A 16,325-nucleotide genomic window follows, 5' to 3' on the forward strand; every position below is an offset into this window, starting at 1 on the left:
AAAGTGTCTGTTTAATGCTATTATGCATCACAATTCTAACAGTTATCACATACTATGTGTAGTGTAAATATTTTCTGTAATGATAAGTTTCATTTAAATATAGCATATTGTTCAAAAAATGAATACAACCTAATATTATCCATCGCGCAAAATTCTAAACGCATGCCATTTTAAAGAATTGACCCATATGCTCTCTCTCTCTCTCTCTCTCTCTCTCTCTAAGTTATAATTCTTAAACATGGTGCTTGATTGCTTTCCCAGAATTTCAAATGCCAAATAGAATAAAACAGTGAATTTGTGAATGTGGCTTGTACTGTTATCAGTTTTCTCAAGCACTTTTACTTTGCATTTCTTTACATATTGTTTTGAATTGTGTGCAGAAGGTTGGAGGTTTGAACAGTAAGATACAAAATAGATCTTTTATCATGGTCATGTTTGTATAGTTTTCATGACAAGCTCTCAATCAGTCTTATTCATGCAGAAATGTTTTGTTGTTGTTTTTTCAATATTCAAATGAATGAATTTCTTGAATTACTTATCTATCTTATCTCTGAATAAGACAAGATTTAGCACCAGTAATCCTAAACATTACACCAAAAACATTCAGTTGTTGAACAAATGTGATTGAGTTCTTAATATATATCAATGAATCATTTATTAATCTTTTAATGAATGATGTTATTGCAGGCTCCTTCCATAAGTGTTAAATGTAAACATCTCCTCAGAGAAAAGTTTATTATACCAGGGGTCCCCAACCACTGAGCAATGGACTGGTACTGGGCCGTGGATCATTTGGTACCGGGCCACAAAGAAAGAATAATCTTTTATATATTATATACATATATATATTTTTGTATGTATGTATGTATGTATGTATGTATGTATGTATTTCGCGGGTTTTTCCATACATCAGTAAGTCCGCAAGCTAACTGACACTAAAATGACCCAAAACCAAATGTCACTAGAGAGCCCCCCCACCAACCAACCAAACTCCCCCCTCAAAAAAAACCAAAAACATTGTTCAGTACCAAAGTGGTCCATGGTACAAAAAAGGTTGTTTTATACCAACAATTACAATATTTTACCATTTACTAATCGGTTTAGATTTATTCAGGCAAGACCAGACCCTCTAGAGAAGGTTACTATAGAGCTACTATGGGAACCAAAATGTATTAGAATGAGTGCATTAATATAAAGCTATGATTGGTAGCTAGCTTCTGTCAGAGCTGCTGTTCTAGTAAATTAATCTACAACATCTGATCAAACAGAATCCATCAGCGCTGTAATATACATTTTGTCAGTGCATTAGGAATTACAACAACATGAAACACCCTATAGTGCCTTTAAACTCAATGACAGCATCACTGACTCTGACTGTTTAGAGTTCTCACAGTTCTCACACAGTTGGTCAGCATTTTGTGTGCAAAACTGTTTTCTAAGAACTGTTGTTCTTTTATAATAACCCTACAGTTATTATAAAACGATCTATTATAAATCTCTGACTTGCTGGAGTAAACTCTGACCTCAGTGTATGTGTGTGTGTGTGTAACGATGCCTCTTTTATTGAATGCAATACATTTTTGCTGAATCTGTGCTCATTTTGTGTTTGAATTTCTATTTATGGCCTGATAAACACATCCATCTGTAGCAATATTTCAAGTGAAAGTGAAGTGTATACACTTGTCTCTTTTACCCCAAATGTAGTCGATCAGCTGAGACATGTTTGGCATGCGAAGTTTTCTTCTGTAGTTTTGCACTGGAACGATAATTCTAATAAAAAGAAGGTTATGGCTACAACGTTTAACATTTGTAGATAAAACTGTATGTCTAAGTCATCTGTTGCTGATGTGGTTTCTGACTCTGTATGACACACTGTGGTGTATAGGCACATCCAGTGGTGTAGCCAGGAATTAATTTTGGGTGGGCAGGGTGAGAAATTATACTCTGCATAAATTACCACATGGTTTTGTACAATTATATTGATAAGTGTGACATGCTCAGGCACTTTGGGTAGATTCCAGATAGTACAAAGAGCCATGATAGAACAAATTTGTTACTTAATCATTTAAGGTAACATCTACTGTTAAAAAAATCTTGACATATTAAAAGAACTGCCACAAAATAGCTTTACAATAGAGTCACTGATAATAATTAAAATGATATGGTAGTAATGGGAGAAATGTCTTTTTATCATAGACACAAATCAGATGCATTGTTTTTCCTCCTGCTGCAGTAAACCCTGGTATTTCACAGCCATCTAGATATTGCTTGATATCAGTGTGTATCTACCTGTAGAGTATTTCATAGATGCATGATCCTGATTGGTCAATCCGGTTTCTCAGCATATAGGCAATTAACTGCAATTGAAATAAATAAGTAAATAAATATTTAATCTTCAGGAAGACTTTATAATACTAGTGTAGTGCAATTACTGTGCAAAATAAATGTTATTTAAACGTATATAATAACCAGAGCTGTATAGTTGATATGTTAACCACACATGTATAATAAATAATAATACTTCCAGAAATGTCATACAATATTTGACATTATCTATAAACAATACATGTTATTATCTATTCCACTATTCTAGCTCAGTGTCATTACACACTAGTGTTATATGTATATGTTGAAGTGCTTCCAATGATAAAATCGCTCCAGCTTGAAATGTTGGATCACGGTTTAGTTATTCAGATCTTTGCATCTGTCATGGATTGTGGGCATAGCCTACACTGGGAAGGTTCTCTGGAAGAACTGAAAGAAATGATTATTTATAAAGAATGTAGTAGTTTCCTGAAATAGAAACAAAACCATAGCCAAAGTTTAACCACTACAAGAGTTCATGTTAAAGTTAATGTTAATCTTTCACTGACCCGTGAATTTCATGACTGTGAATTCTATGAGATTTCAGCTCAGATGCACACTTCTAAGCCGATGGACCGCGTTTCTACTTCACCTTTGTTTCTGATACTTGTCTCTCTGTCATCGTTTGCTCGTGTAGTCGTATCAGTAGCGCTCCACCTGGTCAAGCTCCAAACTCAAATAGAGGACCAGGAAAGAGTTGGTTTAAAGTTAACCTTCAGAATCCTCATATCTCTCTTTTCTGTTTCGTTTCTTTAAATGTAAATGCAGCTCAAATGTAGCCTTCGGTTTGTCTGGTGAAAAAAGGGGCTGTGTGGGAAGGTGTTAAAATTAATAATCAGAGCATTTGTCACTGGGAGAATTTTTCCTCATGTGTTTGCATCACATTAATCTGTTATGGCTGTGCTGTGGGGACTGTTACAGAAAATGCTCACGTCTGTCCATATTGAAGTGAGAAGAAAAATATGATTATCGGTTATGGAAATATTTATTATTTTTAATAGCATTTATTTAGACCGCTGTCTTTGTGCAACAGTGATTTATTGCAGCCTGACATGAAAACGCGATCCTTTTAATTGTTTCCATGTTATTTATCACATTGACGTATTTCACCACACAGCTGTTTATTCTAGAGTCAGGTTTTTGGCGGAGGGTCCGTGTCCCGGAGCGAGTGCTGAGATGCTATAATCTTGCAGCCTATTATTGCATCTCGATCTGGTGCTGATGAGTAACGGAGATGACACACCTGCCCTCTTGCTAAATTATTGATATGTTTTTGCACTTCATGGAGAGATGTGTTCATGCAAGCTTGTCACCTTGCCAAATAAATAATGCAGCACTAATTAATAGATTACTCTAAGAGTGTCAGGGACTTTTTTCAGTCCCAGTTTATGCACAATAATTCCATGTGATCAGATTAAAGATCCAGTTTTAACAACGTTTAAAAGTGAAACTACTCACATGAGTAGGTGATATATGCATGTTCAGTGTGTTTTAATTAATTATGATGCTATGATAAGTAAGAAGTACATCACTGTGAGATGCTACTGTAGTAAAGTAATCAATAACAGGCTATAAAGCAGGGTTATTGTTGAATGAGTTGATTCTTTTTTTATTCCTCTTACAGGCAAAACAATTTTTCAACAATTACATTTTTTGAATGATTAAAGAATGACACATCATGCTGTTTATCCAGTTATACTTATAGTTATTTATGTTACCCACATAACAGGTTAGTCCCTGTTTTATTCTTGTTACAGCAGTTATAAAGTATTATTTCCTCAGTTTTCGTTTTCTCAGACTGAAAAAATGCAGCTGATTCATAAAATATCCAAAAACCCTGCTGTTCTGAAGACTTTATTTATCAGAAAACATAAAATGACATCATTCAGAGCAAGAAACATCATTCAAAGCAGCTTTACAGAAATATATCAAATCAGGATATAACCATTAAATGTAGAAATGTATCAATCTGTCCCTTTTGTACAGTAAATATTCTATATGCAAATCACAGAACAAACCATTGTATACTTGTTTATGGTGTCTCCTTCTCTTAGGCAAAATCTTCTCAGTAGTGAGGTAAGGTTGACGAGAGCATGATGCAATGAGCACTGAGACCAGGAGTGTTTTATACAGTACACTGCATTTCCCTGGTTTTATCCATCATCTGGGTATTAATAGTGCACTACATCTCCATGTCTGTCCACTCAGCAGCCATCTTGGCAACACTTCCAGGCAGTTCAGTTCTTTTCAGTCATAACTGACTCATATTTACTTGAATGAAGAGAGATTCATAAATCTGAAACGGATCAGCAAGAATGGAGTTTCTAACACGGTTTTGAAATAGCTGTTAAAAATCTCAGCAAAATTGCAAAATAATGTGTAGTCTTTGGCTCAAATAGCACACAAAATTTATGTATGTATTTATTTTTATTTTTTTAAAGATATCCCTAGCTGTTGTGAATGCAATGTCTCCATAACAAATAGAGTAAAGCAGTTGCAATAAATCTTGCAGTATGTGAGTATGTGTGTGTGTGTGTGTGTGTGTGTGTTGCGTTGCATTGGCACCCTGTCCCGGGTGTTCCCTACCTTAAGTCCCCTTGGATAGACTCCAGGCTTCTTGTGACCCTGTGTAAAATAATCACTACAGAAAATCTATGTATGAATACATATTAAGTACAACATTTTTATAAACCATTGATGGCTCTGGGCTGCAGATCAGAAGGTTCAGGGTTCAAGCCCCAGCACTGCCAAGCTGCCACTGTTGGGCCCTTGAGCAAGGCCTTTAACTCTTTCTGCTCCAGAGAAAGAGTTGCATCATGTATAACCCTGCACTCTGACTGCAACTTCCTAATATGCTCCGATTTGCAGAAATAAAAGAATGTCTCTCTTCTGTACTGTTCATGTAACAAATAAAATCTTCTTACTCTTCTTCTTTTGGCAATCCTTCCATTAAATACCCCAAAGTGAAGAGACAAATCCAAACAGTTGTCTCAAATGATTCCTCAGATACCTCTCATTAAATGTGTATCGAGAAAAAAAATGCCTGGAAAGAAGAAGCAAATACTAATGTTGCCTCTTGTGTGTGCTTTCCTGACATGCCAACAAGTAAATATGAAGCCTAGCACATAGCATAGCAATATTTAAATTAAACAACATAATATTTCATGGACTACTGCTTGATTTAATTTGTGTTTAACTGGTTAGCTCACTCTATATATATACAGTAGCTACCTATGTTTTTCATTGGGATTGGAGAAATGCTGGACAGTATGCACAATCCATAGAGTTACTACAGTGTAGCAGGTGTTACATGGCCACAAGAGACAAACTACAAGTGCCACTTAGTTAGTTAAATTTCACTGAAGTGTGATCACAATTTACAATAGAAGTTAGCTAAGTATTCAGTTCAAAGTAATTGTTTTGTAGTGACCCTAGCCAACAGTATCTAAATATCAAGAAACATATACTGTAGATATAATAATATTTTTTGATGTAGTTGCTATATTGCCAAACTCCAGTCATTCTCTTAGCCCAGCCCAGTCAGAGTATCCTGTTGTGTTTTTTTGCGTGTTTTCTACACCTGCACTTCTTTTCCTTTATTCTCTTACTTCCTTGCCAGGTGAAAGTAAAAGAAAGGTTATGGTTTTTTGTGTGCTGTGATGGACATGTGCCCATTTGCACTCCAGCGAGAAAGAAAGGCTCAGGAAATAGGCTCACTTGGAATTGGCTGCCTGTCTCCAAATGCATTTCCAGGGACTATTGATCTGGTTCCAGCAAACCCCCCATTTCTTTTTTCAAGTACGGCAGTTGTTTCCTATGCTGTTAAACCGCGCTTGACCCTTTTAGTGTGAACATGAATAGGAGACGGCACGGTGCCACAGCAGGTAGTATCGGTGGCTCACAGCACCGAGGTTTGTTCCTGAGCATGGCTAACTGTCTGTGCTAAATTTCACATGTTCTTCCCATGTCCATGTAGATTTATTCTGAGCAGGCTTTCGAAAACAGTCTTATGAGTTGATTAGATGCTCTTAATTAGCCTTCAGGACCATGCCGGTTTTTGGTATAGTATCAGTAACTTGCTTCATCACACGATACAGGTACTGACATGCTTTATTACTTTCATAATGTATATTGGCTAACAAAATCCTTATACCTTTTAAAAATGAATACGCTTACATGATGCATGTCTTGTGCCTCGCATATGTATTCACCAGTTTTCCCAGACCTTTTAAGTATTGGTCATTTGTAATTGATTATTAGAGTAAAAGTATCATATGGTGCGACCATCTGACCAGTAATGCAATTCTGAAAACTTTTCCTAAATCCTTTTCTATTTTTAATTTGCGAAATTTGCCATCATTTATTTAAAAAAAATTGTGTTGCACTACTGATAACCAAACTGTTTATATGTCAATATTTTAAAGAAAGTGGTGTTAAAATATCATCTCATGCAGGGCTGTCCAGTCATATCCACAAAGAGCCAGTGTGTGTGCAGGTTTTCATTCTAACCAAGCAGGAGTCACACCTGATTCCACCGGTTTAATCAGTTGATCTTGAGCTTTCAATAGACTCAGGTGTTTGAGGTCGCTTGGTGGGAATGAAAACCTGCGCCAACACTGGCCCTTTGCAGATAAGATTGGACACCCCTGATCTAGTGTGACCAATAAGGAACAGATCATTTTGTGTCTTCTGTGCTGAAAACAACCTAATGAAAAAGTGACATCATCAAGCAGCATGCCAAGGATCCTTGGAAACATCTAGGTTTATGAGAAAACTTTTACCTTTTTAGGTACTGCTTTGTGGATGCCTCAGATGCCTGTCATGTTGTGTGACCTCAAAACAACAGAGGAAATTATATCTGTAAATCTATATTGTATTACACATTTTTTAATGGACTTTGGTGAAATGAAGAAAATGATGTTTTGCTTCACTGGTCAGTTCTTGCCTATTAAATCAGAGAACTTGAAAATATTATGCAGTGTGACCAGAAGTCATGTGGTGTGACCGCTGTCTGTATGTATTTCATTCACTCTTTCTTTCTCAGTGTCTGTGTTATATACATATGGGTGTTTTATTACAGTTTAATTAGGAACAGGTTTTCCAGTGTAGTAAAGAGAACAACTGTATGCCACATGCAAAGGGTTTAACTCTGACCATAATGCTGATTATATTGCTACAAGAGACTAAAGGTTTGCCATATGATGTTATTATTGTCCTGTTATTTCTATTCAGCTGATTAGGATTAGCATGTTCAAAGTGCCCATATATTACATTTTCCCCTAACATCTATTTATAATGCTATAATGTCTGGTTTAGTGTAACACAAACAGACGGAATTCATTTTTATATGAGCATTTTTCTATCCATTTTTCCAGACTTGGAAGATGACAGTCAACAAATGGCTGTTTCAGCAGATTATTTTCCATATATGGACTGTATGGATTGCGGCTGAAAAAAACTGGGTACCTCTTATCAACCTCATATTAAAAAAAAAAAAAGGTTCCTTCTCATCATTTTGTGTGGCCACATATCATATGGCTTAAACAATAACTGCAGTAACTATGTTAAAATAATCAGAGTAAATGATCTAAGTTCTGGGACTGAATCAGTAATACTTTGTGTTTTAGTAGATGCTAGTCTTTTTTAGTCTTTTATTAGTTTAGTGCGTTTAAAAAACAAGCCTGAAAAATGTATGAAATGTCCAATAGGTGTTCAGACATGGTGAGTCTGAAGGTCATAAAATCTGATTAAATCTGCATCAAACCATTCAGTGAGCTCTCATGTCCTGTGGATGGGGGCAGAGTCTTCCTGGAAGTGACCACACCCATCATGATAGAAATAGAAAGGTTATCATTCAGAAGGACTTTGCCTCATACCCCCCACAGCATGACCACCAGTTTTTGTATATTAATTTGTTGCTCATGTGCATACACAGCCGTGTAAACCTGATTTGAAGGATGAGAAAGCAGCGATAAAGGTGAAGCAGCAAATTTCTTATACCTGGTTGAGTTTCCCAGCTGGGCAAACACTTCTCTTCTGTGTTTACTGAGCCGGACCCGTTTTGTTAACCGCTCAGTGGGCTAATAATGTAAACATGAAGAGCATTTCTGCTGTACTCAGCCTTTCAGGACAACTCAATCATCCCTGTACATGTGTAGAAGTGTTAACTGTGTGTGTGTGTGTGTGTGTGAGATTTGTATGGCCATTTTCTTTGTATTTGACCTTTATTTGACCTTTCAGTTTATCTCACTAGCTGTTAAAGCGTTAGTACTTAAATGTATTTGAACATTTTTCATTTGTTTTTAGAATAAGGCCATACTATAATGCACTTTTTTTCTTTTCTTTTCTTTTCTTTTCTTTTCTTTTCTTTTCTTTTCTTTTCTTTTCTTTTCTTTTCTTTTCTTTTCTTTTCTTTTCCTTTTTTTAAAAGTTCAGAAATGGTGAACTTCGTAGAAGCCTGTCAGCTTTCTTTTGTAAGAGAATGTAAAGGGTTGGAGGCGATTAAATATATGTCACATTTGAAAGTGCACATTAATAGCTTGCGCTTTCTCATGGCATTACTGCATGATGCTGATATCCCCTGCTTTGCCTCGACAGCAGAGGTGGCTAGTGGTGATATTAAATGGGATGGAAAAAAAAAAAAATCTATCAATAGTTTGATAATCCAATATACAGGGTTAACCAACACGTTACATCCAGAGGTCTGATATTAATATTATTACTAATAGTATATACACACACACACACAGACACGCATACATAAAGGGGATTACTGTTACTGATTACTGCTCGTTTGTGCAATTTGTACTGCTTATAAAATGTAATCTCAATCTAGCATTTTTTTTATTTATCATATTCTACTGAAAGCACATTTTATGTGAGAAAGGATGGATCAGCTTGCTCATTTTCAGTACACCTGTGAGTCTGTAACATGACTGATGATGACTGATCCTGATTCCATAACATGAAAAAAGGCTTAAACATATTAGCCGAGAGGGACATGGTGGTTAGTGGTTAATACATTTGCCCCACACCTCCAGGGTTGGGGGTTTAATTCCTGCCTCTGCCCGGTGTGTGTAGAGTTTGCATGTTCTCACTGTGCTTCAGGTTCTGCAGTTTCCTCACCAAGTCCAAAGACTTGTGTTGTAGGCTGATTGGCATCTCTAGTGTGTGCAGAGGTGTGTGTGCACTGGGCTTGTTACAGTTTCATATCATTCTATGTGCTTTTATTACAAAGAAAGACGGTACTGTTGCACTCAGTTTCGAAGGAAATCTAAAATAATCCCCTTTAAATAATCATAAACAGCAAATAAAATGAGATGGCAAGAATATTATTTATTTTTTTATCAGTAGAAGACATGGGATGCTTAGCTCTGCTAGCCCATTGTCTTGTCTTTATTTTTTGTAATAACATGACAAGTGACGTGTTGCATCGCATTGTTAGCTAGCTAACGCTGGATTCTGATTGGTCAGAAGGTGTTGATTAATTTTCTTCAACAGTAGTACAGCTTATGTCTGTTGAGCTGCAGACCACAGGTTTATATTAACAAATTTGTTCTATCAGCTCATTCACAGAGACTTGTACGTTGGGTTCTCCATGTAATAAACCTAATCCTAAACAGCTCATATAATGGTTCTGTTAATCTAACCTTTATGGAAGGAGTCTGCAGTGTCAGGGCTTTGTGATATGGATGTTTTATCTTTTGGTCTAAAGTAAAAGAGAGAAAAAAAGTTGCATTAGTGATAACAGGAATTAACCTGTTTCCTGGACAATAAACGAATAAAGTGGTTCATTCTTTAACACTGTTGGGTCCTTGAACAAGGTCCATTTAACCCTCTATGCTCCAGGGGCTCTGTATTATGGCTACCCCTTTGTGCTGATGTCAAAGTTCTTAGCTAGGATACGTGAAGAAAAGAATTTCACTGTGCTGTAATTTATATGTGACAAAATAAAGGCTTCTTCTTCTTCTTCCTCATATTAGGTTTTGTTTTTCTATAATGTGTCATTCTTTAATAAATAAAACATGGTCATTTTTGGCAAAATGCTTTGAAATAATAATAAGAAAATACTCAGGGATGTGTAACTACAAGAAAAGAATCAACTAAAGGGGGTTTAACAGAATCTCTGCTTCATCACACCATTTCAGCAGCATCCTTTGAGTGTAATCCATGCTGCTTTTATATTCTTGATGGCTAGAGCTAAATGGTTACAGCTATTAAACATACAAAGGATGAACGGTTACCTGTCACCTGTCCTCATTCCTTTTTGGTCATCATGTGATTGTTAAATAAAAGCGCCTAGCACTCCAGAGCACTTAGATCCTGGTGCTGATAGCATGATGATTGAGAGTGAGTGTGTGTGTCCTTTATTACCCTGTGTGCACATGTGGTTTTTATTTGATCTTCTTGATTTTCCCTCCAGTGTCATGTCTAAAGTTATTTAGTCTTAAATAAAGCCAGATATACCTCAGCACCATTATTTTTAACTCTTGATTGTATTGTTTCTGGCTCAGAAGCTAAGGCTCTAGGTTACTTATCTGAGTGTTAGAGGTTTGAGCCACAGTACTACCAAGCTGGCACTGTTGGTGTCCATGAGCACTCTATCATGGCTCACCCTGTGCTCTAACTCTCTGGGATATATAAATGAGAAAAGTATGCTGTGTCATTCTTTAATAAATATAAAGAAAAATGCTTGGTGCATATTGTTGTGGCATAAGAGGTATATAATATATATGATATATATATATATATATATATATATATATATAATATTTTTGGGCATGCTGTTATAGGAAAATAATAGGTTTTTCAGTGCTATTAATAATAATAATAATAATAATAATAATAATAGTGTCTCACACTACACCATTATTAAATATTTACCTATAATAGCACATCCCTAAGTGATTTATTGCTTACATAGTAACTCATTTTTGTACACAAATCATAAATATCATCATTCATTCATTTACACTCATTCATTCAAACTACACTGACCAATTAGTTCCTCGAGAGTGCTTGGTTACTGTTGCAGAAAGGACATTATCAACAGTTACATTATTAACTGTCCAGTGTCACCCAAATGAGGATGAGGTTCCCTTCTGAGCCTGGTTCCTCTCAAGGTTTCTTCCTCATATCATCACAGGGAGTTTTTCCTTGTCATCGTTGCCTCAGGCTTGCTCATTAGGGATAAAATAGTAACTTCACTTTAAACGTTATCATTTTTTCTGTTTCTGTACTTCTGTAAAGCTGCTTTGAGACAATGGTCATTGTTAAAAGCGCTATACAAATAAATAGAATTGAACTGAATACGTTTTCAGTGCTCTCTCCTGGTCAAGGTCGTGTGGTTGTTCAGAGCCTATTCTGCGCTTCTGATTGTATGAGGTTATGATGAATCTGTCGAATTTGTAATCTTCGATGTCAACATGATCATATAAAACTACACAATTAGAAAGATCTCAGTGTAGGAGTGAAGGTGTAAAAGGAGAACGCCATTATCTCAGGAGCACACATTGCGAATGTTTGGATTGTGGTATGTTTGTTCAGAAGTTTGGACCTGAAAGCTATGAGACGATTTGGTCCCAGTGCTCTCACTTTGGACTCCATGCTGCAGGAACATGATTGAGTTTTGTGATGTGAGAAATTGAGCTTGCTTTGTGTATTTGCAGAGGCGCTGCAGTGTTTAGTGTGGAGGAATCCCGTCGGACTGTCTCCATGCAGATGACCAGTGATGGCCACGACGGCCGACCCCACAGAAGAGTAAAAAGACACACGTTACACTACTATTTTATTTATTTTTTTTACATGCTTTTGTAAAAACTCCTGTTATATCGTAAAAGCATGCTCCTGTGTTGATTGCAGATCAGTTGATGAAGTGGTCAGCGAGCACATTTTTAACCCCCTGGAGAGGATCATTCTGACCTTCTTCCTGGCATCTATTATTATTATGACTGTCCTTGGTAACCTTCTGGTGATGGTGGCTCTGTCAAGGGACAGGCAGCTGAGGTGAGGGCACTTCCTTTACACTGATTTGTTGTCCGTCAAATCATTACATGTGCTTCTATTAAAACACGATAATCATAGTAGAGCTAATCACTACAAGTTAAATATAATCAATGTTTAATCATTGTCATTAATAATGTATAATCAATAATTAATAAATAAATGTAATTAGAATAATTTCACTTCAATGTAGAAGCCATTTGTAGTATGCCAGAAGCTAATCACACACAATTTACTCATTACCAAGACTCACATGGCTAATGGTTTTAGTTAGAGTTAATTAGCTTGATAGCAATCTTGACAACCTGGTTTACTTAATATGCAACACAAATAGTCTGACGTTAGCTAACTTACTGGTGTTTGTTTTAGATACTTAATATACACCTAGCTTAAACTTACCTAGTTTGTTAGCTCCTTTCTGGTGTCTGAAGACTTAATTTTGGTGATTGATTTAGCTAACAAGGACCCTGCATGATTTAATTGTCTTTGCAGTGTTGTTCAGTGTCTCAAACAGACTTGATGTTGAGGTTTCTGACTCTGTGTGACAGAAAAACTAAAGACATCTCCATTTTTTTAAGCTGAATGTTTGGAATATAGCATACATTGATAGCTGATTTAACTCCTGTGCCCCTTTTCCTAAATGTTAGGAAGAAGAAAACCAACTACTTCATCGTCTCGCTAGCGTTCGCAGACCTTCTGGTGGCTCTTTTAGTGATGCCATTTGCAGCGATAGAGCTCACCACTGGTCACTGGATTTACGGAGACACGTTCTGCCTGGTGCGCACCTCCCTGGATGTGCTACTCACCACAGCCTCCATACTGCACCTGTGCTGCATTGCCCTGGACAGGTACACACATCAGACAGACTAATGAGATCTTATTAACTACCTCTGAAAGCGGAAACTAAAATTTGTCCATCTACTCTGAATAATCATTGTGGGCTAAATTACACAGGACTTCCTGTTTATTACACAGCTGCCTTGTTAGCCATCTGAGCTGCATGGTCTTTTTCTAACCATGGGCCTTTTTATCATAATGATAGAGAGCCCTCGTTAGAGCAGGTCATTGAAAATCAATGCTGATAACCCACACAATGGCGCAAGGCTGATACAGCTGTGTTTATTAATCACTTACATCTGATTGGTGCTTTGTGACATAAGTATGTATGGATGCACTTCAGGTTCAGTGTCACTCTCTGTTTGCCCTTTTTATCAGCGGATTTTAAATAAACGTGTAGCTTGTAATCTAGCATTCACACACTGATTAGAATTTTGTCTGGAGCTGTGCTATTACTCATTCTTTTTCCTATAAGTCTCCCTCTACATGGTAATTAGGAACAATATAAGGGTTCTGTATGACTGTCGCTGATTTGAAAAAGGAAGAAAAAATAAACATACATAAAATACATAAATGGTGTATTTTATGATTAAATCCTCACAAAGTATGTGACTCACAGATAAGAGCTCCTTCAGACCAATCAGTCGTGAAGCAAAAATACATTTATATAACTTTCATATGATAGTCGTGATGTTGATGTTGATGTTGTTAAAAATTATTGAAACTTTGATCACATCTATCAACCATTTAAGGATAAACAGAAAACATTTTACAATAATAGACAACAGCTTATACACTGACCAGGCATAACATTATGACCACCTGCCTAATATTGTGTTGGTCCCCCTTTTGCTGCCAAAACTCATCATGCACTGTGTATTCTGATACCTTTTTTTATCAGAACCAGCATTAACTTCTTCAGCAATTTGAGCAACAGTAGCTCGTCTGTTGGATCAGATCACCTTCGCTCCCCATGTGCATCAATGACCCTTGGCCGCCCATGACCCTGTCCCCAGTTCACCACTGTTCCTTCCTTGGACCACTTTTGATAGATACTGACCACTGCTGACCGGGAACACCCCACAAGAGCTGCAGTTTTGGAGATGCTCTGATCCAGTCGTCTAGCCATCACAATTTGGCCCTTGTCAAACTCGCTCAAATCCTTACGCTTGCCCATTTTTCCTGCTTCTAACACATCAACTTTGAGGACAAAATGTTCACTTGCTGTCTAATATATCCCACCCACTAACAGGTGCCATGATGAGGAGATCATCAGTGTCACTTCACCTGGCACTGCTCATAATGTTATGTCTGATCGGTGTATAATGCAGGAACTAAGCTGGGATGAATGAGTAATTCTTTATTAATACACATCTCACTCCTATTAACTACTAACAACTACTAGTTAATTGCTGAGTAAGTATCTTAGTAGGAGTTCACTATTAACTTAGCAGTAATTACTGAGTCTAAAGCAGTCTTAAATGTCTCCTACATCAGTTAACTATGGCTCTTTATAATAATTATTGAATTATTACTGATCACACCAACAATAATTCATAATAACAGTCTTAGCTTCTTGCTGGAGACCTACTATTATAATAAACCCTAACCTACAATGAAAAATGTTTATATGACGACTTATTGGCCTCCAATTATTATTTTTATATTTTATTTCTTAAATGTAGCTAGTCAATATCTAAAGAAAGAAATTAAATAAAACAAAAGAACAAATGTACAATAAGTAACAATCTCCATTAACATAATTTTGATGATTTAAAAAAAAATAATAATTTGCATTCTTTAAGGAACACATATTCATTGTGTTACTTGTTCAGTAACGCTCAAATTAGATGCTTAAAAACAGTTCATTTGCTACAATAATTGTGTTAAATTGACTAATAAGTAGATTATTTGTCGGGACAATGTACAATAAAACAAAGTCTTCATTAAAACCATGTTCTGTAAAGTATTTGTGAATTAATAATCTAAGTTTATTTCCTACTAGCTGACTGTAAATCGCTAATACTACACCGTTTCCCATACTGAAAGTTGAGATCATTTCATGTCTTATTGGTAGCAAACTAGGCCAGAACATGTTGCATATGGGTATATAAGCCTCAAAAATGGGACATGTTATATTAGTGCCCTCAGAATTTCAAATTGGTAATTCAATTTGGAATTACCAATCAACCTAATATACATGTTTTTGGACTGTGGGAGGAAACCGGGGTACCCGGAGTAAACCCATGCGGGCACAGGGAGAACATGCTAACTCCACACAGAAAGGCCCGTGCCTGTTCAAACCCAGGACTCAAACCCAGGACCTTCTTAATTATTACATTTATTTCATTTAAATTAAGCAATTAGAATATAAAAATTCAAATGATATGCGTCACTTTATAATGTTGTTTGTGTGTATTTTTACTATATAGATTATTTATAATTTAAACAATAAAATTTCTTCCTTCCTTCCTTCCTTCCTTCCTCCCTCCCTCCCTCCCTCCCTCCCTCCCTCACTGCCTGCCTGCCTTCTTTCTTTCTTTCTGTCCACCTTGACTGGCTGAATATAAACAACACTATGTTGACCTTGTGGTTGGAATATGTTGTAGAATATACCAGGTCAAACAATTTATTGTGCAATACAGAGTTCGTCATATTTGTAGTCCTCTGCTGCTGATGAGATGAATTTTGCCTGGAATGAAAACAGTCTTTCAATTGCATTTCCCTTTTTTTGAAACCGTGTGTGGCTGTGAGTTCCCTTATCAAGAAAAAGGGGGAAACTGTGCAGCCCAGTTCTGGTAAGGTCTGGGATGGACAAATATAAACAGAGAATAAATAAAAAAATGTATTTGCGTTGTAATATTGATGCAAAGAAGACATGTAGGGTGTAATGTTGACATTATTATTAAAGCCCAGAAATATTACTCACTGTCTCTTTAAATGTTTTCTTTGGTTTGAACACATCAGAGAAAAATCATTCCACATAATATGACTGCATTGCAACAAATAGCACATGGCCACACACAAGCAAAAAGACACTGCTTGTATTATTGGTCTCCCTGGGGAGATGATGTGTATTTGTAGTGTTTAACGTGCATTATATCAGTGTTTATATATTATTA

At 36.4% G+C, this 16,325-nt stretch overlaps 1 protein-coding gene across 3 annotated transcripts in view; it reads left to right on the forward strand.

Annotated features, from left to right (window-relative positions):
* Window positions 1-16,325, forward strand: part of si:dkey-247m21.3 (5-hydroxytryptamine receptor 4) — a 45,266-nt gene that overhangs the window by 247 nt on the left and 28,694 nt on the right. For all 3 annotated transcript variants that reach the window (XR_009207269.1, XM_058416155.1, XM_058416156.1), the window contains exons 2-4: window positions 12,033-12,123; window positions 12,226-12,369; window positions 13,014-13,214. Coding sequence is in view for 2 of the 3 variants with exons in the window: in XM_058416155.1 (XP_058272138.1) it covers window positions 12,095-12,123; window positions 12,226-12,369; window positions 13,014-13,214 (374 nt within the window). In the remaining variant the exon portion in view is untranslated. The remainder of the gene's footprint in view (window positions 1-12,032; window positions 12,124-12,225; window positions 12,370-13,013; window positions 13,215-16,325) is intronic.

Source organism: Hemibagrus wyckioides, linkage group LG18 (genome assembly GCF_019097595.1).
Source record: "Hemibagrus wyckioides isolate EC202008001 linkage group LG18, SWU_Hwy_1.0, whole genome shotgun sequence".
Lineage (NCBI taxonomy): Eukaryota > Metazoa > Chordata > Actinopteri > Siluriformes > Bagridae > Hemibagrus > Hemibagrus wyckioides.